Source organism: Leptonotus elevatus, chromosome 22 (genome assembly GCF_054856555.1).
Source record: "Leptonotus elevatus isolate MCC_2025b chromosome 22, RoL_Lele_1.0, whole genome shotgun sequence".
Taxonomy (NCBI): domain Eukaryota; kingdom Metazoa; phylum Chordata; class Actinopteri; order Syngnathiformes; family Syngnathidae; genus Leptonotus; species Leptonotus elevatus.
Window position 1 is genome coordinate 1,354,802 of NC_141260.1, and position 14,256 is coordinate 1,369,057.

The 14,256-nt window shown below is 39.4% G+C and overlaps 2 protein-coding genes and 1 long non-coding RNA gene across 4 annotated transcripts; 1 reads left to right on the forward strand and 2 right to left on the reverse strand.

Moving 5' to 3' along the window:
- Window positions 1-1,016: 1,016 nt before the first annotated feature.
- LOC147155393 (uncharacterized) lies at window positions 1,017-5,147 on the forward strand. 2 transcript variants are annotated; one of them, XM_086066685.1, is made up of 5 exons: window positions 1,017-1,082; window positions 1,543-2,363; window positions 3,256-3,366; window positions 4,386-4,656; window positions 4,735-5,147. In XM_086066685.1, exons 2-5 carry the CDS (start codon window positions 2,347-2,349, stop codon window positions 4,948-4,950), a joined length of 615 nt encoding a protein of 204 aa, XP_085922811.1. In that variant the 5' UTR covers window positions 1,017-1,082; window positions 1,543-2,346; the 3' UTR covers window positions 4,951-5,147. The 2 variants fall into 2 exon arrangements, with proteins under 2 accessions (XP_085922811.1, XP_085922812.1); XM_086066686.1 differs by lacking the exon at window positions 1,017-1,082 and having other exon boundaries at window positions 1,475-2,363.
- LOC147155394 (G2/M phase-specific E3 ubiquitin-protein ligase-like) lies at window positions 4,369-10,067 on the reverse strand. The gene is made up of 6 exons (XM_086066684.1): window positions 10,001-10,067; window positions 9,360-9,613; window positions 9,068-9,232; window positions 7,192-7,332; window positions 5,713-5,827; window positions 4,369-5,346 (listed from the first exon to the last, which is right to left on the reverse strand). The coding sequence occupies exons 1-6, from the start codon at window positions 10,041-10,043 to the stop codon at window positions 5,129-5,131; spliced, it is 936 nt and encodes a 311-aa protein (XP_085922810.1). The 5' UTR covers window positions 10,044-10,067; the 3' UTR covers window positions 4,369-5,128.
- A 297-nt stretch (window positions 10,068-10,364) lies between these two features.
- LOC147155395 (uncharacterized) lies at window positions 10,365-12,916 on the reverse strand. The gene is made up of 3 exons (XR_015092348.1): window positions 12,850-12,916; window positions 11,124-11,299; window positions 10,365-10,811 (listed from the first exon to the last, which is right to left on the reverse strand). It is a non-coding gene; the product is annotated as an uncharacterized LOC147155395 (long non-coding RNA).
- Window positions 12,917-14,256: the final 1,340 nt, after the last annotated feature.

The following is a 14,256-nucleotide window of genomic DNA, read 5'->3' on the forward strand; positions in this document are numbered from 1 at the left end:
AGAAAAAAGTCTAAATTTGTATCTGTAAAAGTCGTGATTTGTATCTGTAAAAAAAATGTGTGCCTGTAAAAAAAAATTTTGTGTCTGTAAAAGAAATTTGTACCTGTAAAAAAAAAATGTGTATGTGTAAAACAAATTTGTATCGGTAAAAACAAATTTGTACCTGTAAAAGTCATGATTTGTATCTGTACAAAAATGTATTTGTACCTGTACAAAAACTATAAATTTGTATCTGTAAAAGTTGTGATTTGTACCTGTAGAAATGACAACTTGTAGTCAAAGAAGTCGCCACTAGGAGTCACAAGTGGGCTTTCTGCTGCTGTTCAGTGACGTGAGTTTTGCCCCATTTGTCGCGCTACAAATGGAGCAAAACTAATTTGTACTTGTAGAGCGCCGTGATTTGTACTCGTAAAGAAGGGGCGGGCTCTGGTGTAATGAAGGGTTGTCTTGACCAATCAAGTGAGAAGGATTTGAGCGGATTGGAGCGCAACCTCATTGGTTTAGCGAACGACGGTGGCGGGACTCGCGGAAGGATACAAGCAGGACACATCGTCGCCAACCAACATACATATTAAGAATACTTCAGTCTCTTTTGGTTTTTGCTATTACAAGGTAAGTATTATGTTACTTCATCATTCTTTCAAATATTGACGATGGTCATCCAACCTGTTTTTATGATTAGCATCACATATTTAGCTTTCTAGCTAGCTGGCATTTGATTTCATGCTAAAGCAGTCTAGTCATTATCGTCATTTCTGGCGCCACGGACTTAATTGCATCTCATGCTTTGGAATATTGTGGCTATATGACAACAATGAACAACTAAACTACTTCATTATATGCCAAGAATGGTGCAGTGCGCTGCTCCCCTGTGTTGGTTAAAATTGTTATTTCTTGTATTAGTTAGCTGGCTAACAAACGAATTCATGTAGCTCACATATGCGCCATTGACAGGTACTGGAGGGAAGATGCACCCAATCGATGTTATGTATGTACACATTTGACTCCATAGTGTTCTTTATCTTGTTTTGCCTTCTAGAAAAATGACCGATCAGAGCAACAGCTCTTCGCTGCAGCAGCAGGTGAGCGGAATATCGCTACTGTCTTGACATTAATGGTGTGTTTTTTGTTATTATTTCTTCCTGTTTGCATAATAATGTAATCAATAATAATGCACATTACACACGACCTATACAGAGTGTCCCAAAAGTCTCTTTACAATTATAACAATTTTGAGATATTTTAAGTACCTTCATTTGTGTGAGTTTTTTTTTAAACTTAATTTAATAGACCTCTATATGGGCATCATCATTTACACCAAGCACATGAAAACGGTACTCGATTTGTTGCCATGTTTGCTGCAGGTTTACCATCCATCAACACAGTATCTGAAACAAATAAATTCAATATGAATGAATACTTTAATTAACAAACACTGGTTAAAATAAAACAAATCTGTTTAAGACATCTCAACAACTGCCTTTGTAATATATTGTTTTAAAAATTGTAAACATGTTATGGACACCCTATATTTCTCTCTAGGAACTGCTGCTGAATCTTTTACTGGCCCGAACTCCATAACAGACTATCGGCTGCCCTTGAGCGTGCCCCTCTGGACCTGGACTATCTACAATTTATAATTTCACAGGACATGGTTTTACTGAGTGCACTAGCTAACCAAATTCAGATCCCTCAGCAAGTGTATGAAGCCCTTACTGATGTGCATGGTCTACTCTCTGCCCAAGATGAAATGGAGCTTCATGTAACGGTTCCTGTGGGGAGAACAAAACCTGGTTGTCCAAAAATTTTAATATGTAGGGAATATGTTTCGGAGCTCCTCAGCATAGGGCTATCTGCAGCGTACATTGCCAGACTTTTAGGAGTTTCTCGGTGGACGCTGCAGAGAAACATGAACAGCTGGGCTATGTCTGTTAGGGCCTTGTACGGTCAACTGACTAATGATGAGCTTGACAACCTGGTGTCACAAACACACCACTGCAACCCACATGCTGGGTACAGATTAATGATGGGATTGTTGCGGGCACAGGGGCATCGTGTACAGTGGCAGAGGATTCGTGCATCGATGCATAGGGTTGACACAGCAGGAATTGTGCTGAGAATGTCAGCATTGAGGTGTGTTGTTCGCAGAACATACTCTGTCCCAGGCCCAAGATCGCTGATGCATATAGACACAAACCACAAACTTATAAGGTTGGTTATGTTTTTCAAATCAAAACATATTACCTGTACATGACTTAACTATGTGCAAAAAAGTGATAATACCTAATGTTTTTCTTTATCTCAAATGTCATTGAAGGTACAATATGGTGATATTTGGAGGAATCGATGGTTTCTCAAGGAAGGTATAAATAATTGGATATTCCCTTTAAACGTCTAAACTTTTTGTCATTGAATCAGGCATTTCAATTGTGATTAGTTGTTTTTTGTTTTTGAAGACCTTCAGATTGTAGTACTAGTTTAGGATGGCTACCTCAGAAATCGGTTTCATTTTCTTTGGGAGCACCTTTGCATTTGTATTCTTCAATGGTAACATAATAGTACTGTAATACTCTTACTTACAGTCATTTTAGTTGAAAAGCTTTAATTGCACTTACAGTAACAAATCAAAACTCCATCATGTTACCTGTGACTTTATGCTAAGACTTCGCTGGCACTCTTTGTCTGAGAATTAGATTACATGTTTTCTTTGTTGACATTTTATAAAGACTCATTTCTTATGGAATCTCTTAAAACAGATGCAAGGTAGAGAATGAGATATTCTCAAGTGCCATTACACCAATTGCATTGAGTATTATTGTTGCATTTTACCTTTTTAAATATAATCCTGTTTTAACTACTACATGACTGTTAAAGGTTATTGAAATTGTATTTGTTAAGAGCTTTGAAATTGACACTTAAAATTGATATTGTTATTGTTAACGTACTTTGATCATTTGAAAATAAAAAGTACAGTTGTTTGAAGTCACAATGGGACAATTCCATTCTTCTCACATAGATAATGTATCTTGCTGTTGCAAATAATAACAGAGCCTCCACAACCCTTGCCTTCTTCAATGAAGCTGTTGAGAAGTATGGCTTACCTCAAAGAATAGTCAGACATCATCACCTAGCCTATCCTACCCTTAATAGTGTAAATCTACCTGTTCTAACCATTGACTTGTTTTAAGGTTTTCGTTTCAGTGAAGTGTAATGCATAATTAATAGGAGTTCTCATTTTTGTTACATTTTCTTAAGGGTTCGTGGTGACCATGGGGTGGAAAATGTGGATGTAGCCCAGCTGATGTTCTCCACAAGAGGAGTTGGCAAAAACAGCTTCATTGCAGGGAAAAGTGTGCATAATCAGAGGTACTTTAGAAGACACTTCATTTTTATGGAACTACCACATTCATAACCTTGTAAGTTTACAGGGTGAGTAAAAAAAGAAAGAAAAAAAGAATACGCCAAAATCTATGCAATATTAAAAAATAATAATAACAACAACACAGAAAACTTCCGGTTAGACACATGTAAATACATTCAAATTATTCTTGTTTTTGAAGTGGTTAATGTGGCCACCACCAGCACGGGCAACATCTAGCCTATTTGAAAAAGAGAAAAGAATGAACTGAATGAAAACTTCACTTAGCAGTCGATGGCTGTAATTGGCCTGGCAGAACCTCTGTGTGTGTGATTTTATTTTTTTCTTCTTGTGGTGGTATGTTAAAGACAAAGTTTATGTTCCACCACTTCCATCAAATATCAATTACATGAAAGACCAAGTAACAGTTGCAATCAACATTGGCAACTTACGGTTGTCTTTACTGCCAGTGGTAAACACTAACACTTGTAAAACCTAAAAACTTGAAGCTATTTACGACACAAGTCCAAGCTACAGTTTTTCATTTTTGCAATATCGCATGATTTTAAATTTTTATTTGATTTGTAGCTTTATAGGATATCCCCTTGAGATGCAACATCTAATTTTCAAAGGTGACATTCCAACACATACAAATAGTAATAATGTACAAAATAAAGGTAAAGAATTCTGCTATGTTCTTTTTTTTAATCACCCTTACTTTCTCATTACTTGAAATTAATGGAATGTTTGTTTCATTTATGAAACTGCATTTATCATTTTAAACTACTTTTTTTGTTGATAATAGAAAAAAAACATTTGCCATTGAAATGCTTAAATTTAAAAGGATTTAGAACAATTCAAACATGCTCTCAAAAATGATTAAATAATTAATTGGATAGCCAAGTAGTTGATTAATTGTTGCACCCAGTTGCTTGTTTGTCCAAATATGATTCACTTTTTTACATGGTTTAAAATGTCTTCTTTAATTAAAAAAAAAGGGGGGGGCACAATTACATTGACATTACAGAATTGAACGTCTTTGGCGAGATGTCTACACAGCAGTCACTTGCCTCTACTATGCTGCGTTGCACCAAATGGAGGAAGATGATCTCCTGGACCTGTCCAGCAGTGTTCACCTTTTCTGCTGCCATTATGTCTTCATTCCTCGCCTACAAGCCCAGCTTGATGTTTTTAAAGATGGCTGGGACAGTCATCCCATGAGCAGCGAGGGAAATCGTACCCCGAACCAACTGTGGCACATGGGACTGCACTATAATGTACAAGAGTCTAATGATGTTGTAAGTACTTTTAAAAAATTGGTAAGCAAAACTTACTTTAAACAGTAGACAATGAATTGTTTTTCATATCAACTACAGGATTTGAACATCCCCCTGATAAACTGGGAGAGTAGTGGCCTTGTGTCCAGCAACACCGACTCTTGTGTCTATGTGCCTGAAACTGACTGCCCTTTGACACCTCAAGAACTGGCTGGACTCCATGCTGCTGTGGATCCAGCAGGACCTTCTACACGCATGGGAGTAGACCATTATTTGGCTGCAGTGAACTACATGCACAGTATAAACTATGTGTAGGGTCTAGCCAAGCGCTTCTGGGCTGTTATTTGTTTAAAACTGCCTGCACTAAATTACATTTTATAATTTAGTGCTATATATTGTCTTTTCGTACAAATTGACAATGAACTGTAATAAGAACCTATCTAGCAAAACATCAGAACTACATTATTTAAAGTAATGAAATAAAGATTTTGATCTATACCAAACCAAAACCAGTATCAGTTGTGGCGATGCAGTTCTTTAAATGGTCACTGAATTCTGTGTAATGGCTGTAGTGGCCAGGTAACTTTAAGTTTTGGAAGCATGTAGAAGACGTGGGATGTTCCGCTCTCACCACCTCCACTTTCATATCTGGCATGGGTATCTCCCATCCCACCCAGAACTTCAGGAGTCTTTTAAGATTCTCTTGAGACCCTAAAAAAAAGGAGAAAAAAAGTGGAATTAAGCTGTGCATGCTATTAAGTAACAATAATCAATTAGATTACTGTTTTTATAATTTAATTTATGTATTTTTTTGAGAAAAAAACAGGTTCTGCAACATCTGGGAAAAAAAGTGATCCCTGCTAGAGGATGATCATTTAAGAAAATCAAATCACAGATGTATCTATAAATTAAAATTCTGCCTTGTAGCAATATGTGTATGCTTATGCTTAATACTCATAATACAACTTGTGTTCATAAACAAGAAAAAATGGTTAAAAAAACCTTGATTTTCAACCACATTTGAAAATCTGCATTTATGCATTACAAAATGTGCACAAATATCAACATGTAATTTACCTGTCCTCACAAACTGACGCAAGTACCCCATTATTCTACATCTACAGTCAACGGAGTAACCATCTTCATCGTCCAACCCAGATTCCTCAGGCCATTTGATTAGGTCCAAAACAACCTAGGACAGCAAATGAGACAATCATTATGGCACCATAGTTGGCATTGAACCAATTCATTCTATTTTACAATTTTCTCTCTAATTTATACATATGGTCAATCCACACATGGGTGTTAATTGTGTGAAGGCTGATGTTGTGGTCTCAACAGCCTAACAATGAAATGTGTATCCTGCTGAGGAGAACATGTGATTGTTGATTTCTCATCAGACTTTGTTCAAGGTTGGAATTGTTCACTGAAAATGATTCCAAATCAAAATTTCCTTGGAACAAGGAAAAAACATTAAAAATGTTTGCATAACTGAACATATGATGACGAATATTCAAAAATATAACCCTAACCCTAAGCAAACACTCTCCCTCTCATTTGGATATGGGCTTAAAGGTTGTATCTAACTGTGCGTCAAAGGTTTGCATGCAAGGGACTGTGCATGTAGCGAGTTTTTCTTTGTTGTCAGTTTTTAATTATTATTTATTCTAAGGTTGCAAAGATGTTCTCAAGACACTTGCAAAGTATATTTACGGCACCAAACATTCTATGTAAATCGCAAAGGAATAATGAACATGTTGAAATTTCTTTGCGAGTGTCTGCCACACAGCGGCCGAAATGAGTTTCTTCCGTTGGGTGTCCGGGCTTTCCCTTAAGAGATTTGGTGAGAAGCTCAGTCATCCGGGAGGGACTCAGGGTCGAGCCGCTGTTCCTCCGCGTGGAAAGGAGCCAGTTAAGGGGGCTCGGGTATCTGGTTCGGAAGCCTCCTGGACGCCTTCCTGGAGAGGTGTTCCGGGCATGTCCCACCGGCGGCAGACCCCGGGGACGACCCAGGACATGCTGGAGAGACTATGTCTCTGGGCTGGCCTGGGAACGCCTTGGGATCCAGCCGGAGGAACTGGTTCAAGTGGCTGAGGAGGTCTGGGCTTCCCTCCTAAAGCTGCTGCCCCCGTGAATCCGACTCCGGATTAGCGGTAATAAATGGATGGATGGGTGGTGGGTCTGGCAAACATCTTTGCAACCTTGAACTAACCCTAATGAAAAAATAAATATTTTTTTGTTTTGCCAGACTGTCACATCAAATCAAAATTGATATAGCTCCTTTCATACATTACATTGCAACTCAAAAGCGTTGAGTGAGTAAAACATCCATAGTACAGCACAAAGAAAACCCTAACCTTCCCCCCAACATGCCCATGAGCAGGCTCACTCAAACTCTCACAACCTTTAAAAAAAAGTGTAATTAAGTTATCTGGTCAATCTTGACCTAATGAATTCCGTTTGCATTCCCATAAATTCCAGTTAATTCCCATGCAAAAAAAAATTATTTTGAAAATTACAGACATTTTAGAATCCTAGACATGCTTCATTGAATACCTCCACACTGCACTCAGACTTTGTTTCTGTTGGAAAAACTGATGCCACTGCATCGGGTCGAGACTCCAATAACAGCATAATGAGGGTTTCTTTTAGTCCTTGCTTCAGCTGTTTGAGTTGGCGGGAGTTTCGGCCGAGCACCTTAAAGTATCACAGGGGTGAGTGAGGTATGGATGAAGGGACTCCAAGTAAATATATACATGCAGTAAATTAAATTCAATTATTACTCTGTGCACATTCAAACACTGGTCTGTATATATTGCTGTACAGCCGATCGCCCATACACACCGTGCAAGCCATTGAAGCCACAGGGCGACCATCTTACCTCTCCCATCCTGAGAGAAGACTACTATATATACTATAGGTATACATACAGATTAGACATATACAGCTCCTAGGCTCTTAGTGTTGGGCCGGGAGGCAGGTGTGGCAAGGTGGTCACAATTTTTTTAACAAGTGGACACTGGACAGTATGTGCTGCTTTGACGACCCCTTTTTTCTTTTATCGCTCAGTTCTTTAGACCCCAATATTAGATTTGGCAGAGGCATCTTTTGTTGAGTTAGTTATAATTCATTTATTAAAAAATTTACAATTTTCCTCCTACAACCCTCATTAAGCATATAATATATACATGTATTTAAGGCAAGTTGTAAAATGTCTGAAGTCCTCTTGTTTATGTTTAATAAATTTATAAACATCGTAAATCAAATGTTCTCCAATTTCAATACGGTAAATATATTCGAGGATCGTGTGTGACATAATGTTCATTGTGACATATTGTGATGGCTGCGAGATATCAGGAGGGTATAATTTGATGCTCGAAGCCTGGTTTCCAGCTGATGCTGACAGGGTTTGTGAGGCTCACTTTATTACCGGTAATTACTTGAGCCTATAGATTTGTTATTTGGAGAGGATTTAAAAAACGAAGAAATCGAGTTTGTGCAGTAGCTATAAAAAAACACTAAGTCATATTTCTTTTTCAGTCTTATTCAGGTGTTCCAAAGCATGATCAACAGCCACCCTGACTTGTTCGTCGCCTTGAAATGGGCGATATTGTTTGACGTCTCATCTATACAGCGCGACTGAGCCCGCTATCATTTTCTGTCACACAACCAACCGCGCATGCGCAAACATTTTTCATCAAAGATCCTCCTATAGGATTGTGTTAGAGTAGACAATATTAAGTATTGTACTCTTTGCGTGTTCAATTAACTGAATGGTGAGATCCTGGTGAAGAAGTCCCCTTGCAAAGGTGAATATTTTTCAGAAGCTTCTGATCACACAATTGAAGTCACCCAAGCAGTGCTCTATTCAAATGTGTCTTCTCTCCAGCCCACATCATTATTTATTCAAAAGAGGGTTCATAGAAAAGTCAGCCCACAACACACCTGCTTACAACTGAATGAATACAAGAGAATCCGTTCCCATGGGTATAAATCAGATTAGAAAAAATACAATAACAATAAGCCTGACTCCCTTCCGACACAGCAGAATCCGGCCCTCCCATTTAGAGATAGCGAATGAATAGACAGACCCGTTGCTCTTTCTCATGAAAGTAACACAGATAAGAATATATTTCTATTCATTCAGCCACACTGAGTTAACATAATTATACCTACATCTACACAGCTATAACTAATTACAAAATGGTTAAAATATAAAGTAAAACAGTAAAAATGTATACAAAGTTAACAATTGTATGCCGAGAAACATTTATTGAGAGTAATAATATGGAATTGGCCTATCGGCTATCCAGTTACATATACAGAGGTAATGTGTAAAATGTACATTTATCAAAGCATGATATACTGTTAGATAGGAGACACTTAAGTAGGACAACTTTTGATGGATATAACGCTAGTCAGCCACACTTACTGCATGCTGAAGTAGATTGTGAAGGAGCCAGGTGCTGTTACTAGCCGTTAATATAGGCATGTCCCATGCCAATGCCAGGTCATTAACAGCCGTTGTCTGACACTCATTGAGTCCTCTTTTTTCACTTGTTTCTTCCTTTCCAGCAGATTCTTGATTCTCAAACAGCTTTAAAAAGAAAATACCGCACATTTATTTCCAATAAATTACATTTAAAAAGTAAAAGTATAGTCCATATTTTTTCATTGAATGACAATGTTTTCCAATGGATAACCTTGCACTTTACCGTACTTACCGGGCGTATGGTCTCCCTGATGTCCATGTCTGCCACATCTTCTAACATGATTGTCGCTGTCTGTGGTGATTTACCAAGCAACACATGAATTACTGCTGGACTAATACCTAACAGACAAGGGCCCCCATGAAGGAAAGAATGTCCAATCATTCTTCCTGCCATGACAAACAGGTCATTCTGTGCAAATACTTGGGAAGTGGCAGGAATTAAATGATCTGGTTGGCCTTCAAACAGCACAGTGTTGCATGCGGTTCCTATAAAAACAATAATAATTTTTTAATGGGGTTTGCCATTTTATGTTCAATACGGTAATAATAACCACATGATTGCAATTTCCTGCCTATGATTGTGTATTAATCTTTAGATTGACAGATTTGTCATGTGTTAGGGCTATGCTGTCTGTTGTTAGTTATTCATAGTATAGCTGAATGATAACTTGTATTTGCTGAATGATTAATTTACAATAATTTGCAATATAATCACTGACCATAACTAAAGCTGTCTGCCAGGATGGTGCACGTAATTCCTTCATAAAATCATGAGTCAATTATCTAACATTTATGTTCTATTTTGCCTTGCAACTTAAACAAACAAACTTTAGTGGAGTTGGGCCAGTGTCTTTAGGATTCTTTAAGACCTACCGCAATCAAGTTTGAAACCATGTTGTAACTTGTGCATTATCATACTGAAGAAGTGTCTGTTAACCCCTTCTCCAATGGCCACATCTCCTAAAAACACAAGCAATCACATCCATCTTTCAAGTCATGGGTTTTCTGGCCTTCAAATTTGTATTTTTCATGTTTTCATATGTTCATGTGGGATTGCTGTTACAGCATTGTACTCCCACAATAAAAATATTCATGCAACATGCAACATGGACCACTTTCGTGTCATTACATATTTTGAATGACTGCCGTAGCCACAGTACAGTGATGCGAAGATAACTGTCCTTCTGGCAGCACTTGTACGACGCCTTCAGCCACATCTCCATGCAAATGCATCAGTTTCCAGGGAAATAGGCTACTCAAGCTAGCTGTCTTAGCGGTTGTTCATAGAAAGCTTTAAGTGTGAACTTAAAAAAGAAAAGAAAAAAAAATAAGTTTAACAAGTACATTACTACATTATTGTAATTTTGGTGCTCATGCGCACTAACATGCTACTTATCTGCACCCCTACAAATATATAAAAAGCAAAACATGTTACGAATACAATACTCAAAAACAACATGTTTGAATTGAGGTTTGTTTACAGCACCTTTTAGTTTAGCTTGAAATGGTTTGGCCCAATCTATATTGGGAGTCTTGTAAAAAGTGAGGATTCTGGCTTCCTGGTCCATTACGTCTTCTCCAATGTTTATTATTATTTTTAGGTATGGCTTATCTTCATTGGTTTGCAGACACTGCCTTCTGTACTGGTCAGCTGCTAATTCCGGATCCACTACGTTTTGCCATGCTGTAGTAACACACAAAAAATAGAAGAAAACAACTGTTTATTATAATTGAAGTTGTAATTTAAAAAGTAATGAATTGCACAACATTCACTACTCTACAAATTGTGCCTATAACCAATTTGTAGAATAAACAAAGACATATGCAAGTCTATGACAAACTCAATAATTGTAATTCGATTTTTGGTGAGATGGAAAAAAAATTACAGCACTGTAATGAATATTGGCATTTTAACATCTTTCAATGTGATTGTTTTTCTTAACTTTTACCAAACATGTCATTATTTATTCATGAATTTTTTTAGACAAATACTAACGCATCTCATCCATTTCATCAGGTCTGGACTGTAAAAGGGTATTGTCTGTTGAGAGGGTCGCTGTTGATGTCGTTATATCAGGTGATGAGCAGATAACTGATGCACCAGTGCTGCTTTGAGTCATGTGGTCACTCGGCATATATGATTGTGCAGAAGTGGAGCTACCACATGGAAATCTTGAAAAAGATTGAATGAACACACGTTTTAGCACACATATTAAGAAAAAAAACAAACATTTTATACAGTTTGATTATCACACTTGCATCATCCAAAAAAGAAAACTCATACACAGTGGTCATGTGTCAAATTATGTACAATTTTATATCTTGAAAATGTACCTGACGATTTACATGAAGAAATTTACGCTTTACTTTTTTTTTTTTTTTTCTTCTTCTTAAAGAGCTCAGTATTGTTCATTCGGAAATGTCATCATCATTGCTCTTTATTTATTTTTATTTATTTTTATTTTTTTATTTTTTTTGTGTGTGTGTGTGTGGGTGAGTATGTGTATGTGCGTGCGTGCGTGTGTGCGTGTATTTGTTAGCTCACCAAAAAAACCTATTAGAAAAAATCTCATACCGTTCACCTAAACCGAACACCGCCGTCAGGAGACCCGAGGGGACCAAAGAAAACCAAGGAAGGTGAAATCCAGCACCGACCAGGCACCACCCACCAGAACTCCTCCCCAACCCAAGAAACATCCAGACCCCAACAAATCCAAAAAACATAAAATCAGGGAGGCCTCAAGAGACCGAAGGAGAGACCGAGAAAAGGAAGGAAGGACAGACGAAGCCGAGTGAGATCCACAGACACCAGCCTCCACCGATTCAATGACCTGAGGAGGAAACAGATTGTGTCTGAGTTTCGGTAGATGCTGGTGTGGTGGATCTGGCATGCTTGAAAATCTCCACCAAAGAGGGGAGCCGTCGACCCCTGCCGGAACAGAGCAAGCGCAACACCTCAGGGCCCCCCAGGCCGCGGCAGCGCCAAAGGACGACCCCCGGGCCCCGCCAGGGCCACCGGCCGAAGAGCAATCCCAGGAGCAGGAGCGCCCCCCGCCCCAACACGGCCCGCGCCCCCGACCCAACGCAGCAGAACGGGGCACTGCAGGCCCGCCAGGCACCCCACCGGCCCCCAACCCCCGCACCCCCCACGACCCCCCGCCCCCCATCCACCCCGCCACCCACCCCAACCCAGCCCCAGCCGCCCCCAGGTCCCCAATCCCCCAGACACCCCACCACCCCCACACCCCGCAACCCCCACCACCGCCTAACCCCCCCCAACAAAGCCCCCCCCGACCCCACCCCGACCAACCGGCAGCCCCCCAACCCCCGACCCCCAGCCCCCGGGGACCACCCGCACCCAGGCACCGGCGCCGAAGAGGGGCCGGACAGCGGAGCGGAGAGGGCAGCCGCGCCCACCCCACCCCCCGCCGTGTGGAGGGACGGAACACCGGGGGCAGAAGGAGGAGATGAAGGCACCGGAGGGCGGCCGACACCCCCGAACCCCAGGCCCAGCGGGGGAAGGCCCCGGTCGTCACCCCAGCGTTCTTTGTGAAAGTTAACCCCTGTTACTGAGTCCGCCAGCTCGCCGACTGGCGAACTCTACCCCTAAGGGGAAATTTACGCTTTACATTTCAAGCACCATTATAAGTAATAAATTAATTGTAGTATTTTGTGCATATTCTCATGCAGTTTTGATATCTCTAAATTTACGTCTGTCATACCTGTCACCACATGAACTTGCATGGTATGCAACAATTTCCGCAGGAAATATATTTCCACAAATTGGACAGGAGTCCTAAAAGTACCAAGCATATAGAGACATGGTTTCATAAAGTAGAAGTAACATAACTGTTGAATACAATATAGAACAAAGTATAGCAGATCATGACATTTGAATAAACACACTACTGTTACACAAATACACGGATTGCTTACCTCACTAATTACTTCTGAATCATGTTCTGCTGTCGGGACCGTTTCGTCTTCACAATCATCCTTCGTCTATGGAAAATATGGAATCAAATGAATAGAATTTTCATAAGACAAACTTGACAGTTCCACCGAAAAAGCCAAATGTTCATAGACAGGTGCCTGTGACAGGAGTTTAAAAAAGAAGTAATTTGACAAAAAAATTGCTATGCTTAAAATGACTTTTATCTGTTAACCCTGTGATTTTTAACAAGTGTGCGGTGAGAAATCGTCAGGTTTTCTACTGGAAAATAATCAAATGTCAATTACTAGTTAATAAAAAAAAAAGTATATTTTTTTATTGATTTATAGCAACCAGCGCGTATAGTAGCAGATATGGGCTACATGCCACGGACTTCCAACTTCTGTAACGCTGTTTACGGTTACTGTTGCGACATATAGGTTGCGCCCCAATAATTGCACTTCCACCCTTGTGCCCCTCAATTGAACGTTGCCGTTGATAGGTGTGAGTGTGTAGGCCAGGGTGTCTCAGTTCTCCAAAGCGCTTCGGAGAACTGAAACACCCTACACACGAAAACAGCATAGCATATTGACTTACTCAATGCTGACTGAAAAAGAAGTGGGTATACTCAGTATACCCGCGTATACCCTGGACTTCACCACTGGGTGTTATCAAGGGCTTAAAGTTTTTAAAAAAATCCTGAGCCTGAACTTTTCCAGGGAGCGGTGGTGCAGTGTCCAACATGCCGATTTGTTGTTCGACCGGCATCAAGCCATTACTATTTGATTTGTCGCCGTGGATGGAATGGGCATTTGGGAAACTCATTAAATTCCCAATTGGCCAGTCCTCCCCAAGCGTCAGGTCATCTCTTTCATTATCCATTTATATTATGTATGGTACAGTATAGCATCCCCTCTAGTGCTGCAGCTATCAAATATTTAGGTATTCAAACATCATATGGAAAATTCTATTGAATAATCAGGTATTTGGATTAAATATAAATATTTTCGCACGGTGAAAGAACAATTATGAATAAAGAAGACAATAAAAATATATTCCCACTTACTAATGATCGACTAACTTTCATTTCTAGATAATCAACTTTTTTGTTTTACTTAAATTTAAATTGTGCTTAACAGCACATTATTTTCATCTCTAGAAAGTTTGGGAGATTTTACAAAAATCTCTCCCCATGGAT